We start from the raw sequence: 18,806 nt of genomic DNA, 5'->3' as shown, positions 1-18,806 counted from the left end.
CCCTCCCTCCCTTTGGAACAGTCTGTGCCTCCCCTAAAGAACAGACTGGGCTCCATCGCTCCAGGAAGGAGACTCACTCCCATGTGGCTTGCACCTGGCCTCAGGGGTCTGGCGAAGGGGCAGGAGGCGAGACTTGCTGCCGGGTCTCTGGGCTGCCGGCTGTGGCACCACCCCACCCCTTTTCCCAGGACGGCTTGGCAGGGAGGGGCTAACACTCCCCACCACACACTGGACGCCGGCACACCCGGCACCTCCGGGAGGGGGTCAGCCAGGCCTGGCCTTCGTGGGAGGCCCGCCCACCACAGCCTGCCTCCCCTGGCCAGAGCCCAGTGGCACAGAGCTAGGGTGCCCTCCAGTGGCGTTTGCTGGGAAGGGCAGGGAGAGGGGCGGGGAATCAGCTAGAGGGCAGCAGACCTCTGGTGAGTTGTGAATTCACCAGCTTCCTGCCACCGCCCCGATCTTGCTATCCTAGGCCCGCTGGAACCCAAATCAACTTTCTAGGGTCATTTCAAATTCCCGCTTCTGGGAGCCTGCCTGCCGCCCACGCGCAGTTACCTACCATATACCAGCAGCTTGTGTTCCCCCAAGAACCTTCCCGGCCTCGGCCTGCATTCTCTATTCAAGTCGTGTCAGGGGCGGTGCCTGGGTGGCTCAGTGGGTTAAGCATCCAGCTCCTGATTTGGGCTCAGTCATGACCTCACGGTTTGTGAGTTGGAGCCTGCTTCAGGTTCTGTCTCCCTCTCTCTCTGCCCCTCCCCCACTTGCTCTCTCGCTCACCAAAAAAAAAAAAAGAGTCATGTCAGGAAGTACTACTGCCTGCACACACAGCCTGCCCAGCTGGGAAAGGCTAGGGTAGGGTCAGAAGTGAAACCAGCCCGACTTGTAGGCGTGGGGGGGGGGGGGGTAGGGGAGTGCAGGTGGGCCAGAAGCTGCTGCCATTTATTTGCCAGGTAAGGGGTGGGGGTCGCAGAGGAGAGATGGTGCTGCTAAGGCTTATTCACCACACTCTCCTCTCCGCCCAGCACAGCGCCCAGAGCGGCCCCTGATAAGTGTTTCCTGGATTGATGCTATTGCTCAAAGGACAGGAATAACCTTGGGGAACCGAGTACGCGAGGACGCGAGGGGGAGACAAAGGAGAATCTCTTGTTGAGAAAGAAAGGTGGACCAGGAGAACCGGACAATGTAGGACCGCTGCCCCACCCTTCATTCTCAATATCTCCACCCAGAAAGGAGGAGCAAACAGGGGCCCAAGAGCTGCGTCCGGTTGTTTCTTTAATTGAATGCAGACCCATTCATAGAAAACAGAAATGCAACCATAGCATGGCAACAGACATTAAATGGAGTTCTGAAAACGGATCCAGATCCACCTCCTCTCCCCAGCCCAAGGGAGAGCTGTAAAAACAAGTTGGGCAGAATAAGACACACTCCCATCCCCAAGGCAGAGGCCTGACCTGCCCTCCCCCAGTCTTGGCATCTGGAATGGACCGGGTAGGGGAAGGGGTTCGAAGGACAGAGCAGCCAGGGGGCCCAGAGCTGGGGCGGCTCAGTGTAAACTTCAAGGTTTCATACATGTATATGTGTGTGACTAACACAAAACTTGGCCAAAGACAGGACGGAAACACCGAAGCCAGCCCCAGGTCCTAGAGAGAGGCTGGACTGGGGACATTGAGAGGAAGATCATGTCCCTTCCTGAGCCCCCTTCTAAGATAGGCACTGGGGCTCCCGAGGCTATGAGGAGACAAGAGGAGCTAGGCGCCTTGTGTCCCACTCCTCTGCCCCTGGACATTCTTGGGTAGTGTCAATGGCACTGAAAGGCCCCCAGTGGGGGCTTGGCAGGACAGAGGGCCTGGAAAGAAAAAGAAGGAAAGGGGTAAACTGATCTTTCCCTCTGATCCTGGTGCCAACATCAGTCTGGGGGCTGACGAGATAGGCAGGTGACCTCTGAATTCAGTCCCTCAGCTCAAAGGCGTCTCTCACACATAAGCTGACCCTTATTACTATAGAACCGGCTCCAAGCACAGGTCAAAGGGAGGAGGCAGCACTGCCTGAAGCCCCTCTTAGGCCATAGCACCAAAAGCGTGGCACCAGCTGGCCAGCCTCCGAAATCCTACAGCCCATTCATCCTGGCTGGAATGGGCAGTGATGGCAGTCAGGTATGGCCCCAAAGCGCTATGGGGCCCTGGTGCAGGACAGAGAATCAGGCCCAACCGGGCCCTGGACTGGAACTTGGGGAGAAGAAAGGGCTCGCAGTCATAGGCTCATGGGGAGGGGAGGGACGGGCAGAACGCAAGGCATGAACTGGGCAGGGCAACACTTTCCTCCTTCCTCCTGCAGAGGAACAGACGGAGAACCAACGGACAGGGCCCCTGAGAGGCCCTCAACACTGAGAAGCAGCAACAAGTGACCAACATCTGGGGTCTTGAGGGAGGAGGCCTCCTTCTTAGCAGAGGGCAGCCGCCAGGCCCACCGCTGTGACTGTCCCGGGCCAAGCTTGGGCCTCGCTGTCCCGCCACCACCCACACTGGGCTGCAGGGCGGGGATGCACGCCCCCAGAGCTGCAGGGGCTCTGGGCAGGGAGACAGAGGAGCTCAGGGCCCCCTGAGTAAAGCGAGGGGCCTGGCTCCCACTAGAAGACATAGATCTTGTCCCGCTGCACGGTGTCCAGGTCATCGTCCAGTGTCAGCAACACCTGGGGGGCAGACGCTGAGTCAAGCACAGGCAAGGGGGTGGCCTCGGCCTCTCCCCATGCTTGGGCAGAAGAGTCTCACGTACCAGGAACGACCCGAACATGGCAATGGAGGAGAGGAAGTGCCAGATGTCATGGTCGTCAAAGAAGTCCAGGAGGATGCAGTCTCGGTTGTGTTCCCGAGACTCTGCGGGGGTTTTCTGGGGAGGAACAGGGAGAGCGGCCTGCGGACGCTGCCCACCAAGGCTGGGGCCAGACCTGCTGCCAGCTCCCTCGGGCTGCCCTGCTCCCGGCGCCAGGCAGGAGAGCACCCTCCTCTGACTCGCCCTTGCCTTGTCTCCCACACCTAAGAACTGGCTGTTACACGTTTCTCCCCGAAGACGCTGGCTTCTGTCCTTCCCTTTCCTTTCACTTTTACCCTCAGATTCTTCTGCCCTTTATGTAAGAGAGCACAGGGCTGAGATCACCTGGAGACGCTAGAAGGCTTCAAAAGCCTCCTAACTTGGTTCCCTGCCTTGGACTCTGCCCCCTGCTCTAATCAGTGACTCCAGGATCACTTTTTCTCCAAAGTATTATTGGTTGGTCACACAGCTCTGCTCGAGGACAACAGGAGCTATGACCTGTGGGCCATGACCTAAGGCACTCGTGGTCCTCCATGCTCACCCATAACCCTATCCAGCAAACCCTGCCCGGACATTACTGTGTCTGGGGACTATCTGTGCCCCACACTGAGGCCACCGAAAAGACCAGAACTGCCTTGCCCTCAGGAGCTCAGTCTTTCACTCAGCTCCCAAATTAGTGCATTCATGGACTCCAAATCTGCCTCATCTAGTTCTGCCTCTGTAACATTACTCAGGTCACAGCATCTGTGGGCCACAGGGTGCTTACTTATCACCCAGGGCCTATAAGGCCACGAGCACAGTCTGCCTCCTCCAGCAAGCTTTCCTGGATCTCCTCTGTCCTCTGCCCTCGTGTCCATTCCTCCTTCCTGTCTTGCCCATACCTTCACCTCATATATCATATTGCAAAGAGCAGTCCAGGAATTGTTCATCTCTCTCTCTCTCGAACTAGATTTTAAGTACTTCAAAGGAAGAGACCGTGCTAGACTTAGTTCTGATCACAGAATTGAAGCCTGATTCATGGAGGGTGCCTGTGAGGCAAAAGGGAGAACCTGGCATTTCTGGCTTCAAACCCCAGATGTGCCACTCACTGGCTGTGTGACCTTGGGCAGGTCACTTGGCCTCTCTGAACCTCAGCTGCCTCATGAGTAAAATGGGGATACCTCCATGCTGGCGTACTGAAGGTTGGGAAGATTAAATGAGAAAGCAGCTGTGAAAGAGTCCAGCAGGTGCTCACAAATGGTGTTTGAAAAGAGAACTGGCCATTTGTTGGCTCACAACGAGCCTGTGGGCGACTCCCCACCTTCTCGGCAGGATGACTACTCACCTGCCAGGTGCTGAGTCCCTGGAAGAAGAAGAAGAGGGCAAAGCCCCACACCACCGAGGTGCAGACAATGCAGAGGAGGGGGATGAGCTTGATCCGTTCCCCGCTGCGGAGCTGGGGGGCAGGGGGGCGGGGGGGAGAGCAGCCTGAGGGCCAGGCCCCGGCCCGGCCCGTTCGCCAGCCTGCCCTCGATGCCACTTCCCAGCGCACAGGATGGATCCTTTAGGAAGCCATCGCGGACTCACACCATCACCTGACACAGCTACACAGCTCAGTACGCCCCACACCAGCAGCCCGGCGTCCTCACCCCTGACGCTCACCCTGGCCAGGCCTCCGTATGTCCAGAGCCCTGCGCTGGCAGGGTGGACCGGCCTGGGGGCTCTCCTTGAGCTGGATGGCACCAGGGTCCCCGGGAAGCACCTGGCCCTCGGAGGCCCCAGCCTGTGCAGACACAGTGAGCCCCGCCCCCACCCCCTCTGCCCTGCGGGGGGGGGGGGGGGGGGGGGGAAGGGGAGGGGGAGGGCGAGGGGAGGGGGAGGGCGAGGGGGGCGCAGAGGGAGGCTCTTTCCAACTACAGCCTGCGGTGCTACCGTTTTCATGCGCCCTTCTTAGAACACGGAAGGGGCTCAGTAAATGGGTCTTTGGACACAGCTGGAGTACCTACAAGAGACCCGAGCCTTTCCCCTCCCCAAACTGGCGAAGACAGGAACGAAAAATGCCCGATCCCTCTCAGTGCTACTCGGAGACGGGCTGCGCCCATCTCCCTCCTGCAAAAGCAGGGCGGCCGGCAGAGGAGGCCGAGCCATCCCCACTCACCTTCATGATAATGTAAAAGGCAAAGTAGAGGAGCAGGTTGCAGATGCCAATGGCCAACAAGTAGGAGGCGAAGTCATTGGGGCGCATGATGAGCCCATAGGCAGCTCTGGCAAGGGAGGAAGAGCCGGTGAAGCAGGGGAGGTCCAAGAGCGAGGAAAGGGCTCTCCCTCACTCCTACCCCACATTTTATTATGATGTGAGGCTGGGTTCAGAGGCCCGCAGAAATTCTAGAACCCCACGTGCCGACAGCGCTCTCCTCAGCCCCCATTTCTCATGCCCAAAGTGTAGAATTTGTCCGTGGCCCCCAAGGCAGCCAGTGGCTGGCCACGTCCCCAGTCGTCCGCCCAGCCAGGCTACCACGGACAATGGCCAGACTCACAGTGACCAGTTGATAATGTTGCCCATAACCAGCAGCACCATGCGGTCCTGGAGGGAAGCAGAGACACGGGGACTGAGAGAGGGGAAGAGAGACAGGGAGAAAAGTGGAAGAAGGCCCAAGTCAGCCGGTCCCCCCCTCCCCCGGGCCCCCCCACCTCCCGCCAGAGGGAAGAGAGTAGACGGAGGAGGAGGGCTGGGGGGCCGGGCCGGTACCACGTAGAGAGGCCCGCTGCACTGGCGGATGCAATCTGTGTAGAGCACGTGGAGGATGCGGCGGCAGATGCCCGAGTCTGCAAGAAGGGAAAGTGCTCAAGGGCCCGGGCTCCCCTCTTTCCCGGCCACCCTGGCCCGCGCCGTGCGAGAGGACCCCGGGCCTTCAGAGGGCACAGCCACGCCAACCCTCACCAAATTCCTCACTCAGTGATTCTTCCAGGGCCGCCAGCAAGAGGGCAGAACCCAAAGTCGGCCGTGAATCCAGGTCCCTGAGGCCACCAACCCTTCATTCCACGGGGCCCAGCTGGCCCCCTCTCACGCGCTCCGCCCCGGGCAGGCCCTCACCCAGCTTCCAGCGGCCCATGTAATAGAGCTGTGTGCTGAGGAGCAGGGTGGCGATGATGTGAATGACCGAGAAGACAATCCAGAACGCTGTGTTCCCTTTGCCGAAGACCTGGGGGGGGCGGGGTGGGGCACGGCGGGCAGGGCTGAGGAGGCGCTGAGGAGGCCGCTCCCGCAGCCCACCCTTCTTCCCGGGGAGCAGCGCTCGCTGCCGGGCCGGATGCGGCTCTCCGAGGAGCCCAGGGAAGGCACCCCAGGGAAGCAGCAGGGATCTCTCCCGCGGGAGGCGGAGAGGGTGCACGTGCGCGCACACGTGTGTACGTTCCCTACGGGACGAGCACAGCGGGTCAGGGCCTCACCACGCCCAGCACGGAGAAGAAGATGACGATGGCCAAGCAGGCATAGGCGCTGTAGGCACTGGCGTTGATGTCCGGGTGCCGCTTCTGGTAGAGCTTCAGCATGCACAGCCCGGCAATCATGTACATGAACGACGTGTCTGCGTTGGGGGACGTGAATGTGAGCTCAAACACACGCACTCAGCACGGACCTCCCAGCCCAGACAGTCGGGGCGGCAAAGAGAGCCCCTCCACCTCATCGGGGCCGCAGAGCGAGCTGGCGGTGGGCAGACTCCAGTCCCTTAACTGTCCCTGTGACACCACACTACCACCCCCCCGGCTGCCACCCAGTCTGACTCCCCCTGACAACAAGGACAACTTAGTCTGAGCGCCCTGAGATCAGGGACCACATCTTAATTATGTTCATTTTCTCCGTGTTTATACACGCCTTTCCGTAGAAAACGATCAACGGATGAAGGAAATAGCACCCAGCTGCCTCTCTTCCGTAAGCGAGGATGTGTGTGCACACAGGCAGCCCAGCTCTAGAGTGCCTTGCAGAGCTGGGTCTGGGGGATCCCTGTGGGGGATGTGGGGATGCCAGAGGGCTTCAGCCAGGGAAGAGGGAGGCCCCACTCACCGAACTGGAAGTTGGTATAGTTGGGGCAGACGTGATAGCAGGCACTAAGCAGCCCCTCCATCATCAGGGCTGTGCCCATGGCATAGAACAGGCCAAAGTGTTTCGGGATCCCACATTCCTATTGGGGACAAGGAAGGGAAAGAGAAGGTGAGGTGGGAGGAGAGGTGGGAGGGAGGGAGGCAGGCAGGCAGGGACCCAGACAGGGAGAGGGTGAGAGAGGAATGGAGTGGGATGTGGGCAGGGCAGGGCAGGGCAGGGCAGGGCTGGGCCGTGCCTGCTAGAAAGGGTCTGGAGCCGGGCCCTCAGTGGGCACATGCTCTCTCACCAGGGCATACAGGTCATTCCGCAGCAGGGCCCGGTTGTGGTTGATCTCCCGCTGCAGGATGATGAGTAGGAATAAGAGCCCCAGCAGGATGTACCCCAGGTTGCTCAGGATGTTGTTGAAGGCGCTGGAAGGGGCGACACAGGGTGCGTTGCTTTGGCCCCGTCTTCCGGCCTCCTCCCTACCTGGGACGTGCATTGGCAGAGCCCCTGCCCCCGCCCTGGCTGGCTCAAGACCATCCCCACCTGAGGTTGCCCAGCGGGTGGGCACAGAGGAAGTTGTAGTAGCAGATGTCCTGATTCCCTGTGACATTCACCACCTGCAGCAGGGCATGGGAGCACGGAGGGGCCGCTAAAGCACCTGACTCAGCCCAGAGCCCAGGTGAGAGGGAGCCAGGCCTGAGCCCATGCCACACCACCCGGCCCCATTCGAAGGGACAGGGAAGTGCCACACAACCAGCATGTGTGTGCATCCGTAGACCAGGCCAGCCCTCTTTCGCACAGTCGCTGTCCCTCCTCAGCAGGTGGGGCTAAAAATCATGGGGCGTGACTGTGACACAATTTCTTGCCCCATAGTACAGAGAAAAGGGAAGGGAAACCGAGACTTACAAAGTCTCATGACTCTTGTTGCAGAAACCCTGCAACAAGCTGGGGAAGGTGCCGTCATTGAGATCATGCTGCCCCATTTTGCAGATGAAGAAACTGATGCTCTGGGAGCTTAAGGGACTTGCTCAAGATCACCCAGCTGGTGAGGCAGAGTTAGGATCTGGAACCTGAGTCCCGTGACCTGACTCGCTCCAGTGGCCCAGGCTGGGACGCTCTGCACTTCAGGCCACGTCCCAGACTGTGGCGAGGGCGAGCACGCGGCCCCATGAGGGCATGCCGCCCGGGCCCAGGGAGTCAGCCCTGCCGCTCACCGTCTGGTAGGTGATCACCAGCTGCACCACGGGAAGCGCGTAGAAGACAGCGATGGTGGCGATGTTCCTGTGGAGTGAGACGAGGGGCGGCAGTGAGGAGGCAGGCCAGGCCCCTAGACACCGCCACACCACCCTGCCAATAACAGGAAGGCCTGGCCGTGCCACCCACTCACCAGAAGTAGATCTGGTACTTTTTCCGAAGGACGCGTTTATCCTTGCGTGCCAGGTCGGCCACATAGAGGTATTGCTGGGGAGAAGCTGGAGTGAGACCCGGGAGAAGTCCCCCGTGCCCAGGGGAGAGAGGGAGACAGGAGGAGCCCCCTCACACAGGCAGGAGTTCTGCCAGGCGGGGGCTCCAGGCCATCCTGTTGCTGCTGGCAGATCAGCCTGGAAGCGCTGGGGGTGGAGCCGGTTTCCCCTGAATCTATCCTGCCCCAGCTGAGTTCTTTCCCTTTGTTTCTCTCAGATGTCATCCCAGAGAGGGATGCCTGGGTGGCTCAGTCAGTTAAACGTCCAACTTTGGCTTAGGTCATGATCTCACAGTTTGTGGGTTCGAGCCCCTGTGCTGACAGCTCGGAGCCTGGAGCCTGCTTCGGATTCTGTGTCTCCCTTTCTCTCTGCCCCTCCCCTGCTCGCCCTCTGTCTGTCTCTCAAAACAACAACAACAACAACACGTTAAGATGTCACCCCAGAGGGAGATGTGCTAGGGCCCGAACACAGAATCTCCTTTCCTTGGGAAACCCATGACCCAGGGCCAGCCCGCATAGCACCAGACCTTGGTGCGAATGACGTTCTTGTCTGAATCAATGTCGGTCAATGTGTCATAGTCGTCCTCCTCCACGGAGCTCATGGAGTCCAGGCGTGGCCGAGCGCCCACAGGGTCAAGGGAGCGATCTGGGGTGGGCAGGAGGGAAGAGTTACCCGGGAGGCACAGAACCCAAGGTCTGTCCCTACCCACCTGGGGCAATTGTCACAATTACTAGGCAATGGGAAAAGGCAGATTGTGGACTGAGAGCAGGCATGGAGGTGGGCTCAGGCCCTGGGAGGAGGGACAGGGTACTCCTAAGTCCTTGAGGGAAACAAGGGTGGGCCACCCTCGAACGGGCCACCAGACAGGTACTGCTCCACCCCTGCTCCCCTCACCGAACTAGGACTTCCAGGCCAGGACACTGAGCAGATCCTGGGTCCCGGACAGAAGCAGCAGGACTGAATTCAGCAGAAGTCATGCTGATTAGGTGCCCAGCCATGTGGGTTCTGAGAAGACACTGCCTTGGCCCCCGCTGGAAAAAGACCCAGTGGGTTCTGGGGTGCAGGCAAGGGTGACAGGCTGCCTCTAGGAAGAGCACTTGCTCCTTGATCCTGACCTTTTCTTGTGCCTTCAGAAGCTTCCTCCTGTGACCTTGCCTGACCAAAGCCCCCGGAGGCCAGGACATGACACCCCTGCCCGTGAGCCCTACCCCGGCAGGCCAGGGAGTGAGGTGCTGGCAAACATGAGAGCGAACCAGAACATCTGGCCTGGGGGTAGCTGGGGTGCCAGCCCACCAGCATCGAGGTCAGTGCCTGCTTATCTCAAAAGGCACAAAAGTGGGCAATTATTGGCATTAGATGGGGAAGCCATGCACAAAAGCGTCTCTCCGGCCCTGGAGCCTACCGGCCCCGGTCAAATGCCCCGGCAGGAGCTGATTGGCAGAGCAGCGCCCCCCCGCCCCCACATCTACCCATGGCAATGCACAGCTGCCGCATCTGGCCAAAGGGGAGGCGCCGCTTGAACCACTCGTGCCCTTCAAAGGAAAGGGAAAGTTACCAGGAAGTAGGGCCAAGGGAGAAAGAACGAGCAAGGAAAGGGGCAGGAAGACAGCAGCCCCTTCCCCGGTTCCAGCGCCCGGCAGAAGAGGCAACTGCCCTTCACCACGTCTCACGCAGCCAGCTCCGGCCCCACGCTTCGCGGCTCTGCCCGGCAGGGCTCACTCACCCTGGTAGCTGTAGGAGAGGTCTCCAGTGCCTGAGCTGTCGACCAGCCCGTCGGTGGATCCGGAACTGTTCTCTGCGGGGAACAGTGAGCGGTGAGGCAGGTGGGAGGAGATGGGGAGGCGGGGGTCGGAAGGGGCTGGCTGCCATTGTGCCACGTTGGAGGTGGAAGCCTAAGGAGGCCTGGCTGTGAGTGGGTGAGCATAGCCTTTGGTGTGGACACGTACCAAAGGAACCGTAGTTATAACCTTCATATGGGGAGCTGCCGGGGAAGGCATCGGCCAGGACCCGGGGGTTACCTGCAAAGAGAGGTCAAGGGCCCCCTTAGCTCTGGAAACAGCCCGAAGCCAAAAGCCAAGAGAGAGAAAGAAGAATCCAGAGAAGAGAGACACAGAGAGGCCACAGTGGCAGCAGAGAGAACGCATCTATCCTGGCAAACACAACTCACTGCCACCACTAACAGCTGCCCCAGCCTCCCAGTTGTGTTCCAGTAGAAACACTCGCCATCATCCGTCCTCGCTAAGGACAGAGAAAGGTCTAGGAATTGATGCATCTACATTAGCAGCTAGGACAGCGAGCCTCGGCCTGCCCAGGGCCCACCCAGACACCCCTACGTGTCCCTTCCCTCCCCCGCTCTGGATTTCAGCTCCTCTGCCCACGGCACCTGGCGCTTACCAAGGAGAGAAGCTGAGAGAGAAGGTCCCAAACAGGAGGGAGGACAGACAGAGAGGGCGAAATGGAAGAAAAGGAGAGAGAATGAAAGGTTAGTAACCCCCCAGACTGTGAGCTACATCATCTGAGGCAGACAGCATAGCTAGGCCCAGAGGAAGAACCAAGGGGCAGCCATGAAGACAGCCATGTTAGGGTCACGGGTAGGGCACAACAGCCCAGCCCCATTTCCATCTGCAGAGTGTTCTTTCTCAGTCTGGACATCCAGAAGCCCCCAGCCAGCCCTTCCTCCTCCAGCCCCCGAAGGGAACCGTCCACCAAAACACAAAGCAAACTCGGCCCTCCCTGCCCAGGCCCTCTGGAGGTACCGCTTTCTGGGCAGGCTCGGTCCATGGCCACCAGAAGCGTCTTCTTCCTCTGCCTGTAGGGACAGAATCCAGAGGCAAACTAGAGGGATGGGGCAAGGATCCCTCCTGCTGAGCTGGCCTGCCTTCCACCCTCTCCACCCCATAACCCTGTCCTCCATCTGTGATCTGAAGGTTCCTCCCAGGCTGGGAAACAATGTGGGGTTTCCCTGCTTGGGAAGAAGATTGAGGGGAGGGGTTGGTTTCCAGAGCAGAGGCCTCATGAACCACGGACCCTCAAAGGGGCCTGCCTTCCTATGCCCCGCAATGGCGTGGGGCACTATCCTGGGTTGGCTCACATCCTGCTCAACCCACCCCAGAACAGGGGGGCACCCAGCAGCCCGCTTTACCTCCAGTTCTCCCAGCAGGCCAGGAGGATGGTCAGCAGGTAGAAGGAGAGAAATATGCCCAAGCAAAAGAGCATACCACCAACATAGGCCTCGGCTGTGGGGAGGGAGGCAGGAGGGTGAGCACACCGAAGCCTTCCGACGCTGCCCGCCATGGCACACAAGGGCCCGGCCCAAGCTCTCCCTGCATCTCCCCTCAAATGTAGTGACCCAGAGGGGTGAGCAGTAGGCAGCTTCCCAAATATGCCAAACTCTGACACGATTCCTGCCTTTGCTCATGTTACTCTTCCTCAAGAACTCTACCCTGTCTTCAAACAGTTTCCTTCCAAATACAGCTCGAGGACTATGTCCTCTGGGAAGGCTTCTCTGCCCTGTGTTCCCTGTGACCTGTCCTTTGCCCATCACAGGCCATCGGCACCCCGCACAGCAACAGATTCCTGTCCTCCAAACAGGAGCTCCCTGAGGACTGTAGCCAGAACGCAGCACCAGGCACATAGAAGGTGCTAGATAAATATTTGCTGGATAAAGAATCTGTAAAGAAGAGACAGTTTCTTTCCCCTCCCATCACAATCCCTTATTTTTATCTTATACTTATTTTATCTTATACTTATATTTATACTTACAAAAATCTATATTTTTATCTCATACTTATATTTTATCTTATATCTTTATACTTAGATATAGCCCAGTTTACAAAGGGCTCCATTCGATCACTCAGTAAATACTTAGTGAGTCTGACTAAGGGGCTTGGTACTTTCCTGCTAATTTTGTGCTAAACCTCACCAACTTGGTGAGACTACAGGACAGATCTTATTACCTATTAGAGAGACAGAGAGACTGAGGCTCAGTGAGATTACAGGGCTCATAAGGGGCGGAGAGAGAACCAGAACTCAGTACTTCAAAAGTCAGCCACAGACTCTCAGTAGCACATCACACCAGGACCCACCTCCTGACCCTCCCCTTGTGAAGACTGCCAAGAATTCTCCCTCCTCCTACCCCATCAGTCCGCTGAGTAGGTGCGCATCACCCTTCCCATTCAGAGAACACTTCCTCCCCCAGGTCTGAGAGGAAGAGCCACTCAGCCACCCACACTCACACGTGACTGCTCGAGATACCACCACTGACAGGGTTTTTTGGCGGTGACCTTGATCAACCGGTTCATCTGGAAGCAAAATGTCAAACAAGTGGCTGCGTGGAGCTTGGTTAAAGTTTGTGGGCCCAAACCCCACATCTCATCAGCTCCACCAACCAGCCACAGAGGTTCTTCTACCTCCCAGGGAGTGACCCTGCCCTCCCCACCCTGAGCCAGGCCCAGGACACAAAAGGTACCTTCTACAAAGGGGTAGAAAGGCAAGGAACCCCCACAGGCCTGGTCTTCAGTCTTCACCACGACCACCACGTAAAAGCTATTGCTGGGGAAGTCTTTGCGCTGCAGGATGATGATGACGATGTGATGATGATGTTTTATCATCATCATCATCATCATCAAAATAATCAGTCATCAAAATCAATACATATGTGTGTATATACACAAATATTTTTACTTGGCCCTCACAAAGACCCCTATGAGGTAAGGACTATCATCATCCCTGCTGAACAGGGATCACACTGCCTGTACGTGGTAGAGCCGAGGTTATCTGGCTTCAGAGCCCAAAACCATGACCCTCCACTATAGCCAGGTGAGCAAATACGTCTATGACCCACCATCATGGAACCCGCGGGTGCCCTTTTGCGGTCTGGGCACCGGCCGGAGAAAAGGTGGAGGCGTTCCGCTGCCTCCTACAGTTGCAAGGCTGGATGTTGTGAGGTAAACACATGTCTTCACTCTCCCTTCACCCAGCATAGGTTTTTAGCCTTTGCCAAGGGCAACACTCAGCATCAGCCAGGAGGACTCTTTTTCCTCTCTTAGCTACCGTTACAGTGACTGAAGCAGATAGGACAGCCAGAAAGGATACTCTGCTCTTTCCTGCCCCCAAAGGTGATCATGATTATGAATCAACATTCACACATATGAGAGGGCCCCAAACCTCAGGGACTGGCAGGCCAAGACTAGGGTAGAAATGGGACAGGGATGAAGGAGCAAGGGTTTGGTAAGCTCATCACCTGGCCAATCTTCCACAGGGCCCATCCATTTCCTACCTGCACAGTGATGGCTGCCTTCTTGGTCATAGTCTGGTACATGCCGATGAAAGCTACATTGTTGTCCAGGTCGTAGACAGGGCACTACGTGGGGAGGGAGGGAGAGGCAAATGGGCAGGGACCTGGGCCCCGGGCCCCCTCTTTATCAGCTCTGCTACCTGCTGGCAGAGAGTAAAAGGGCAGACAGCTTACCAGGACATCCTGGATGGAGATGACTGAACAGGGGAAGGCCTTGTTGGAGGTCACCTTGACAATCACCGAGTCCACTCCCTCTGGGAACTCATACTTGAAGTACTGAGGGCATAGGAAGGGCAGGGAGAGCCCCATCTCATGAGGATGCTCTCTCTGGCCCTCTAGAAGGGAGCAGTGTGAATCTTCTCAGAGTTGGGCGGTAAAGGCTCTCTGGGGAGAAAGGCCCTACCCACAAGCAGCCCTATATTCTTACATCACTCCCCTCAACCTCAGCTGGGCACTCGGGATAGCACCCCAAGAGGCAAGTAGGAAACGTGGCAGCCAGATCCCATGCCCCTGCACTTCCCCGGCTGCCTGTCCCTTACCGCCTGAGGGCCAGAGCTCCTGTTTCCAGACAGTGCCGCCACGGTGTGTACAGCCAACAGGAGACTCTCGGCAGAGCCTGCCGACCGCTCCCCCTCCCACGTGCCCAAGTCTCCTCCTGAGGGCTGGTCGACAGGGAGATCTTACCTGGGGCTGGGCTGCTGTGGTATTGAAGCTAAACTGCTCCCCGGTCCTGGAGGGAGAAGAATCCCCCCCACCCCCCTGCCACGGTCACTCCCAGAGCTCGGGAAGGAGGCCAGACCCGCGGTGCCCTTGCATCTCCCCTGCAGACCTGAGCACGAAGTCGTCCATTCGGCTGACCCGGAGCTGGTATGTGGTGTTGACTGGTGACAGGGTGGAGACATCCACGTAGAAGAACTGGACCTCGGACTCATTCTTGGTGGGGGGCTGACACAACGTCCGCTCCACCTTTTGGTAGAGGTACTTGCGCTGATACCTACAGCCCAAAGCAGAAAGTCAGGATGCTATTACTGCCCCAGCCAGCAAACCTCTCCAAGGGAGCAAGGCCCCAGTTCCTCCACTCTGGTTTCCAACTTCTCCCTACTCCTACCCCAACCAGGCTGGCAAGCTCCAGGCTGGCTGGCTTGGCCGCTGACCAGCCCCTGGTTGGGAATGGGGAGGAGAAACAGAGGGACTCCTGGGTGGTCTGAGGCCCTGGACAAGGCCCTGGGTGAGGCTTTGGGCCTGGCCTGGCCAAGGCCTACCCCCCTCCCTGATCCCTGGGTCCTACTCACAGCCCTCGCAGGATTAGGGGCACCTGGAAGGACACCACAGCCTCCTTCTGGCGGACCACAAACAGCAAAGGAGCCCCCTTCTGTTTGTTCAGGACATTCACAGACACACGCACGCCTTCCGTCTGCAGAATGACATGGAAACGCCCCTCAGTCAAGCCCGTGATGTCTCCACCTCTGCCACCCAGGACACATGGCTCCAGAGACCGTGAGCCCTGCCCTACGTCATGCCAACTGCTTTGCTCTTTCCCTATCCTGGTCAGGCTGGGGAGCTACAGCTATGCCCTTTCTTCTCCCAGAGCAGCCCCAGGCTCTAGGAGGGACTATCACTGAGTTAGAGGACAGGGTCTTAGAAGAGGCCTGGTCCTGGATGGCAGGGATGTGTAGGGACAACAGGAATCACGAAACTTCAGGGCCTCACTTCCCAACAGGAAACTCAATGGAGACCTCGGGCACCCCCAGGATACCCCATACCTATCCATGTTCGTGGGATACACATGCCTGCACACACGTGTGCATGCACACACAGGGACACAGGAGAGCAAGAAGTGCTCCTCAATTTTCTTCTGTGTGAGCCAGGAAGCTCCCATTCAACAACTAATCTGGAGGCCAGAGCCACTGGGGAGGTGGGGAAACAGACTGTTGAAAAGCTAAGAGAGCCAAGCTCTATCCCTAGCTCCGACCAAGGGCTAGAGCGGTGGAGAAGTCACTTCACACCTCCGAGACTTATTAAAGAAAAATAATAAAACTAAATAAATCCTGGCAATGCTTGTCCCTGGGCTGCTGAGACCCAAGCCCTAGGGCAGCATTTCCCAGAGGGGTAGAGATCACAACTCTCAGGATGACCCCAGAAAGAAAGGACTCTAAGCAGGAGGAGATCAAACTTCAGAGAAACAGGTACTGAAGGCAGATCCTGGCCTGCCACAGAAAGCAAATCCCTCCCTATTCTGAGAAATAGCCAGACTCCCACTCTCAGTTCTACTGCTTCTTAGTAAACCCAATCATGGGAGAGAGCTGGACAGGAGACCATAGAGCCAGGCTGCAAGAATTCTCCAAATCTCAGCTCTGCTCCCGGGGTCTAGACTTCCCAGATCTAGCTATGACCATATTTAACTCATAGCTGGGAAAAAAAATGAAACAGAAAGTCAGAGTGAGGTAGATTCCCTACTGGAGACAAACTCCCTCTCTCCTCCCATCCAACTTGGAGTTGACCTTATCTCCACCACCTTCAATTTACAAGGCCATCTGGCTTTCTAAGGCAGAAAGAGGGCTGAGAGGGTCCCAGCTTTACAGCAGCCTGAGAAGTCCCACATTTGTCTTCCTGGGGAATCTCAGCTATAACTTGCCTGAGCAGAGCCTTTCAGAAGGCCTGTCTCATCTCCTTAGGGTTTCCTGGCCAAGCCCAGTAGTTAGCCTGCTTCCCCCTGCACCCAGCCCAGCCCTGAATGGGCTGTCCCATTCTGGGTGTTGGGTAGGGTACAGGCCAGTACTGCTCAGACCAGAGCTGGTGGAAAGGGGGGGTGGGGGGGGTAGTCAACGAGAAGATGGGAAGGAGACAACTTTAGAAACTGTCCAGTGGGAGCTTCAGAGAGACTGGTGGCAAAGCAAGGAGGATTGGTCCAGAAAGTCCAGTGTCTTTCTGGGAAAAGGAAACCCAGTGGGGCGGCACATTCATGGGCCTCCTTAAAGAGCACGGACTGACTCTCGGAGCCCGGGTCTGCTCAACCACTCACCACCAGCCCCCAGCCCAGCCCGGCCCTCACCCGGTTTCGGGTCACAGTGTGGTTGAAGGTATAGATGTTGACCAGCTCGCTGTTGACCTCGTCCACGTAGGTGCGCTCAAACTCGGCATCTTTCTGCGAGACGTTCTTGGGCCCCAGAACCCACAGATGGCTCTCGACGGAGGCCACCAAGAACGCCAAGAAGGGCAAGCCCAGAACGAACATGGCCCCGGCAAGGCGGCGGTGGCGGCGGCAGCGGTGGTGGCGGGGGCGGCGACAGGCGACAGGACACCTCCGGGACGGGTTGCGGCTCCGGCCGCAGCTTCCAGCATCGCACCAGGACCAGAACTTTAACCCCGGCCTGAGATTAGGAAACGTCCCCTCCCCAGAGCCGCAGAGACGCTCCCAGGGGGCCCGACAGGGAGGGGCGGCGGGAGAGGGGGTGGGGGGGTGGGGTACGGGTCAGCTCGCGAGGGGCTGAGCGCGGCCCGGAGACCTTGCGGCGGCCAGCCAGGGCCGCGAGAGCCAGGGGGCGGCTGGTTGCTGGGAGCTTGGAGACGCCGGGAAAGGGGAGGGAGGAAGGGAGGGAATCCGGCGGCGGGGGCAGCCGGGAAGGGAGGAGTGTCTGAGGGTGAGGAGCGTGACAGGCGGCAGGGACCGGACGCCGGGAGGCGCGGCGAGTTTTCTGGGGCGCGGGCCCTTTAAGGGCGGGCGGCCGTGGCGGCCCCGGTGCTCGCAACTCGGGAGAGTGTGCGGCGCCGCGAGGCGGTAAACAGCAGGGTAGCCGGCCCGCTTGCTGACGTCAGGGGAAACTGACACAGATTTAAAGGGCCGAGTCCCGGATTGGGCCTTAAAGGCGCCGCAGCTCTCCAGCTGGAAGGCACCACCAACTCCTCCTCTTTCGTAATCCTGCCCGTCTGTGAAAGATCACTTTGGTTGGAATGTACGGATGTTTCCGTGAAGGATCTCCGAGTGTTGGATTCTTGTTGACAAAGTCTTTGTGCTCAAACCTAAGGATCCACCTCCACCCTCACTGCCTTTACTACCAACAACATGCTCCATCCCTGGGCCATTTTTTTCTTCTGGGGAATTAAGAAAGGAAGACCTCAAAGAATTAGGAAACCAGACGGGCGCCTTCCCGGTGAGGGACGGCTGAGGCAGAACTACAGAAGTACCCCTGTGTACTCTCACCTTGCATTGCAGCGTCTGGGAAGCTTGCGGGGCTGTTTCTCCTCTTCTCTGCAGAGGCGGCTAAAAAGCTAATTGAAAGATAGTGACTTTCAGTATAAACTGATGAAAACTTCTCTACAAAATATTTTGGCACTGCGTTTCAAGTTTAAAGAGCTTTATACTCTTTGACAGAGTAATTCCACTTCTGGGACTCTATCCTAAGGAAATAAAAAAATGCAGATTAAAAATTTGTAGGCAGTAATGCTTATCATTGTGATACTTGTAATATCAAGCATAAAGGAGACAGCCTAAATGTCCATAAGGAGGGGGTGGTTAGAGAAAGGTCCTATTATCATAAAGCCATCTAAAATGATGCTTAAGACTTTAAGGAACATGTAGGCAGAGAATTCACAATATGACACTATATCAACAGTCTGGTTTCCAAATGTGTTAGACATGCGTAGAAAAGCACTGAAAAATCTTTGAATTACAGATGTTTTTAAAAATAGCATATACCATTTTCCTCTAATTCCAAAAGTACAGAAAAGTACCAAAAAGAAAAGAAAAATCACTGGGCTGTGGTTTCAAAATGTTTTTCTACCTTTTAAAAATTGATATATTTTCTATGATGCACATAAATTCCTTTTATAAGACAGATATGTTTAAAGGAAAAGAAATGTAGCATGGCTGCCTCTGAAATTATCAGATTTCCGCCATGAAGCTGGCTGGGCCAGTGGCTTGTGAGAATTCTCTTGCTCAAGAGATTCCAACAACCTCAGCTCCTGCCTCTGCCTTACTCTCTGGGCTTTGTTCCAATAGGGACTATTTTATCTCATGACCAATTATAGATAGTTCTTCATTCTTGCAATAAATATTTAATGAGCACTTCCTATGTGCAGGCACTACTCTATTTATACTAGGTAAATGGTTTGTGAGAGAATCAGACCTGGCCCCTGCACAAGCATTCATATATGAGGAAGAAGAAGAAAGGAG

General features: G+C 57.1%; 1 protein-coding gene across 4 annotated transcripts; it reads right to left on the bottom strand.

The window, feature by feature from the left end:
- Window positions 1–1,255: 1,255 nt before the first annotated feature.
- On the bottom strand, window positions 1,256–17,136 carry SIDT2 (SID1 transmembrane family member 2). Of its 4 annotated transcripts, XM_058686827.1 has the most exons (28): window positions 16,686–17,136; window positions 14,926–15,047; window positions 14,463–14,627; window positions 14,318–14,363; window positions 13,808–13,909; window positions 13,616–13,699; window positions 12,806–12,905; window positions 12,573–12,638; window positions 11,480–11,573; window positions 11,094–11,146; window positions 10,732–10,743; window positions 10,284–10,355; window positions 10,061–10,132; window positions 9,807–9,869; window positions 8,864–8,982; window positions 8,262–8,335; window positions 8,089–8,155; window positions 7,418–7,491; window positions 7,176–7,299; window positions 6,851–6,968; window positions 6,238–6,374; window positions 5,882–5,990; window positions 5,537–5,613; window positions 5,325–5,371; window positions 4,946–5,051; window positions 4,133–4,243; window positions 2,773–2,886; window positions 1,256–2,689 (listed from the first exon to the last, which is right to left on the bottom strand). In XM_058686827.1, the coding sequence occupies exons 1-28, from the start codon at window positions 16,866–16,868 to the stop codon at window positions 2,627–2,629; spliced, it is 2,574 nt and encodes an 857-aa protein (XP_058542810.1). In that variant the 5' UTR covers window positions 16,869–17,136; the 3' UTR covers window positions 1,256–2,626. The 4 variants fall into 4 exon arrangements, with proteins under 4 accessions (XP_058542810.1, XP_058542813.1, XP_058542812.1 ...); XM_058686830.1 differs by lacking the exon at window positions 9,807–9,869; XM_058686829.1 differs by lacking the exon at window positions 10,732–10,743.
- Between the last annotated feature and the right edge of the window lie 1,670 nt (window positions 17,137–18,806).

The sequence above is a fragment of the Neofelis nebulosa genome, chromosome 10, assembly GCF_028018385.1.
Source record: "Neofelis nebulosa isolate mNeoNeb1 chromosome 10, mNeoNeb1.pri, whole genome shotgun sequence".
Classification (NCBI taxonomy): domain Eukaryota; kingdom Metazoa; phylum Chordata; class Mammalia; order Carnivora; family Felidae; genus Neofelis; species Neofelis nebulosa.
This window is presented reverse-complemented; position numbering and strand designations above follow the sequence as displayed.

What these genes read in the sequence shown, in the direction of transcription:
- SIDT2 (XM_058686827.1), bottom strand. Translation starts at nt 16,868, where the DNA reads ATGTTCGTTCTGGGCTTGCCCTTCTTGGCGTTCTTGGTGGCCTCCGTC. An exon ending in CCCCTAATCCTGCGAGGGCT is followed by an intron (nt 14,628 to 14,925) that starts GTGAGTAGGACC and finishes TTTGGGCTGTAG; the next exon opens with GTATCAGCGCAAGTACCTCT. An exon ending in TCTCCATCCAGGATGTCCTG is followed by an intron (nt 13,700 to 13,807) that starts GTAAGCTGTCTG and finishes CTCCCCACGTAG; the next exon opens with TGCCCTGTCTACGACCTGGA.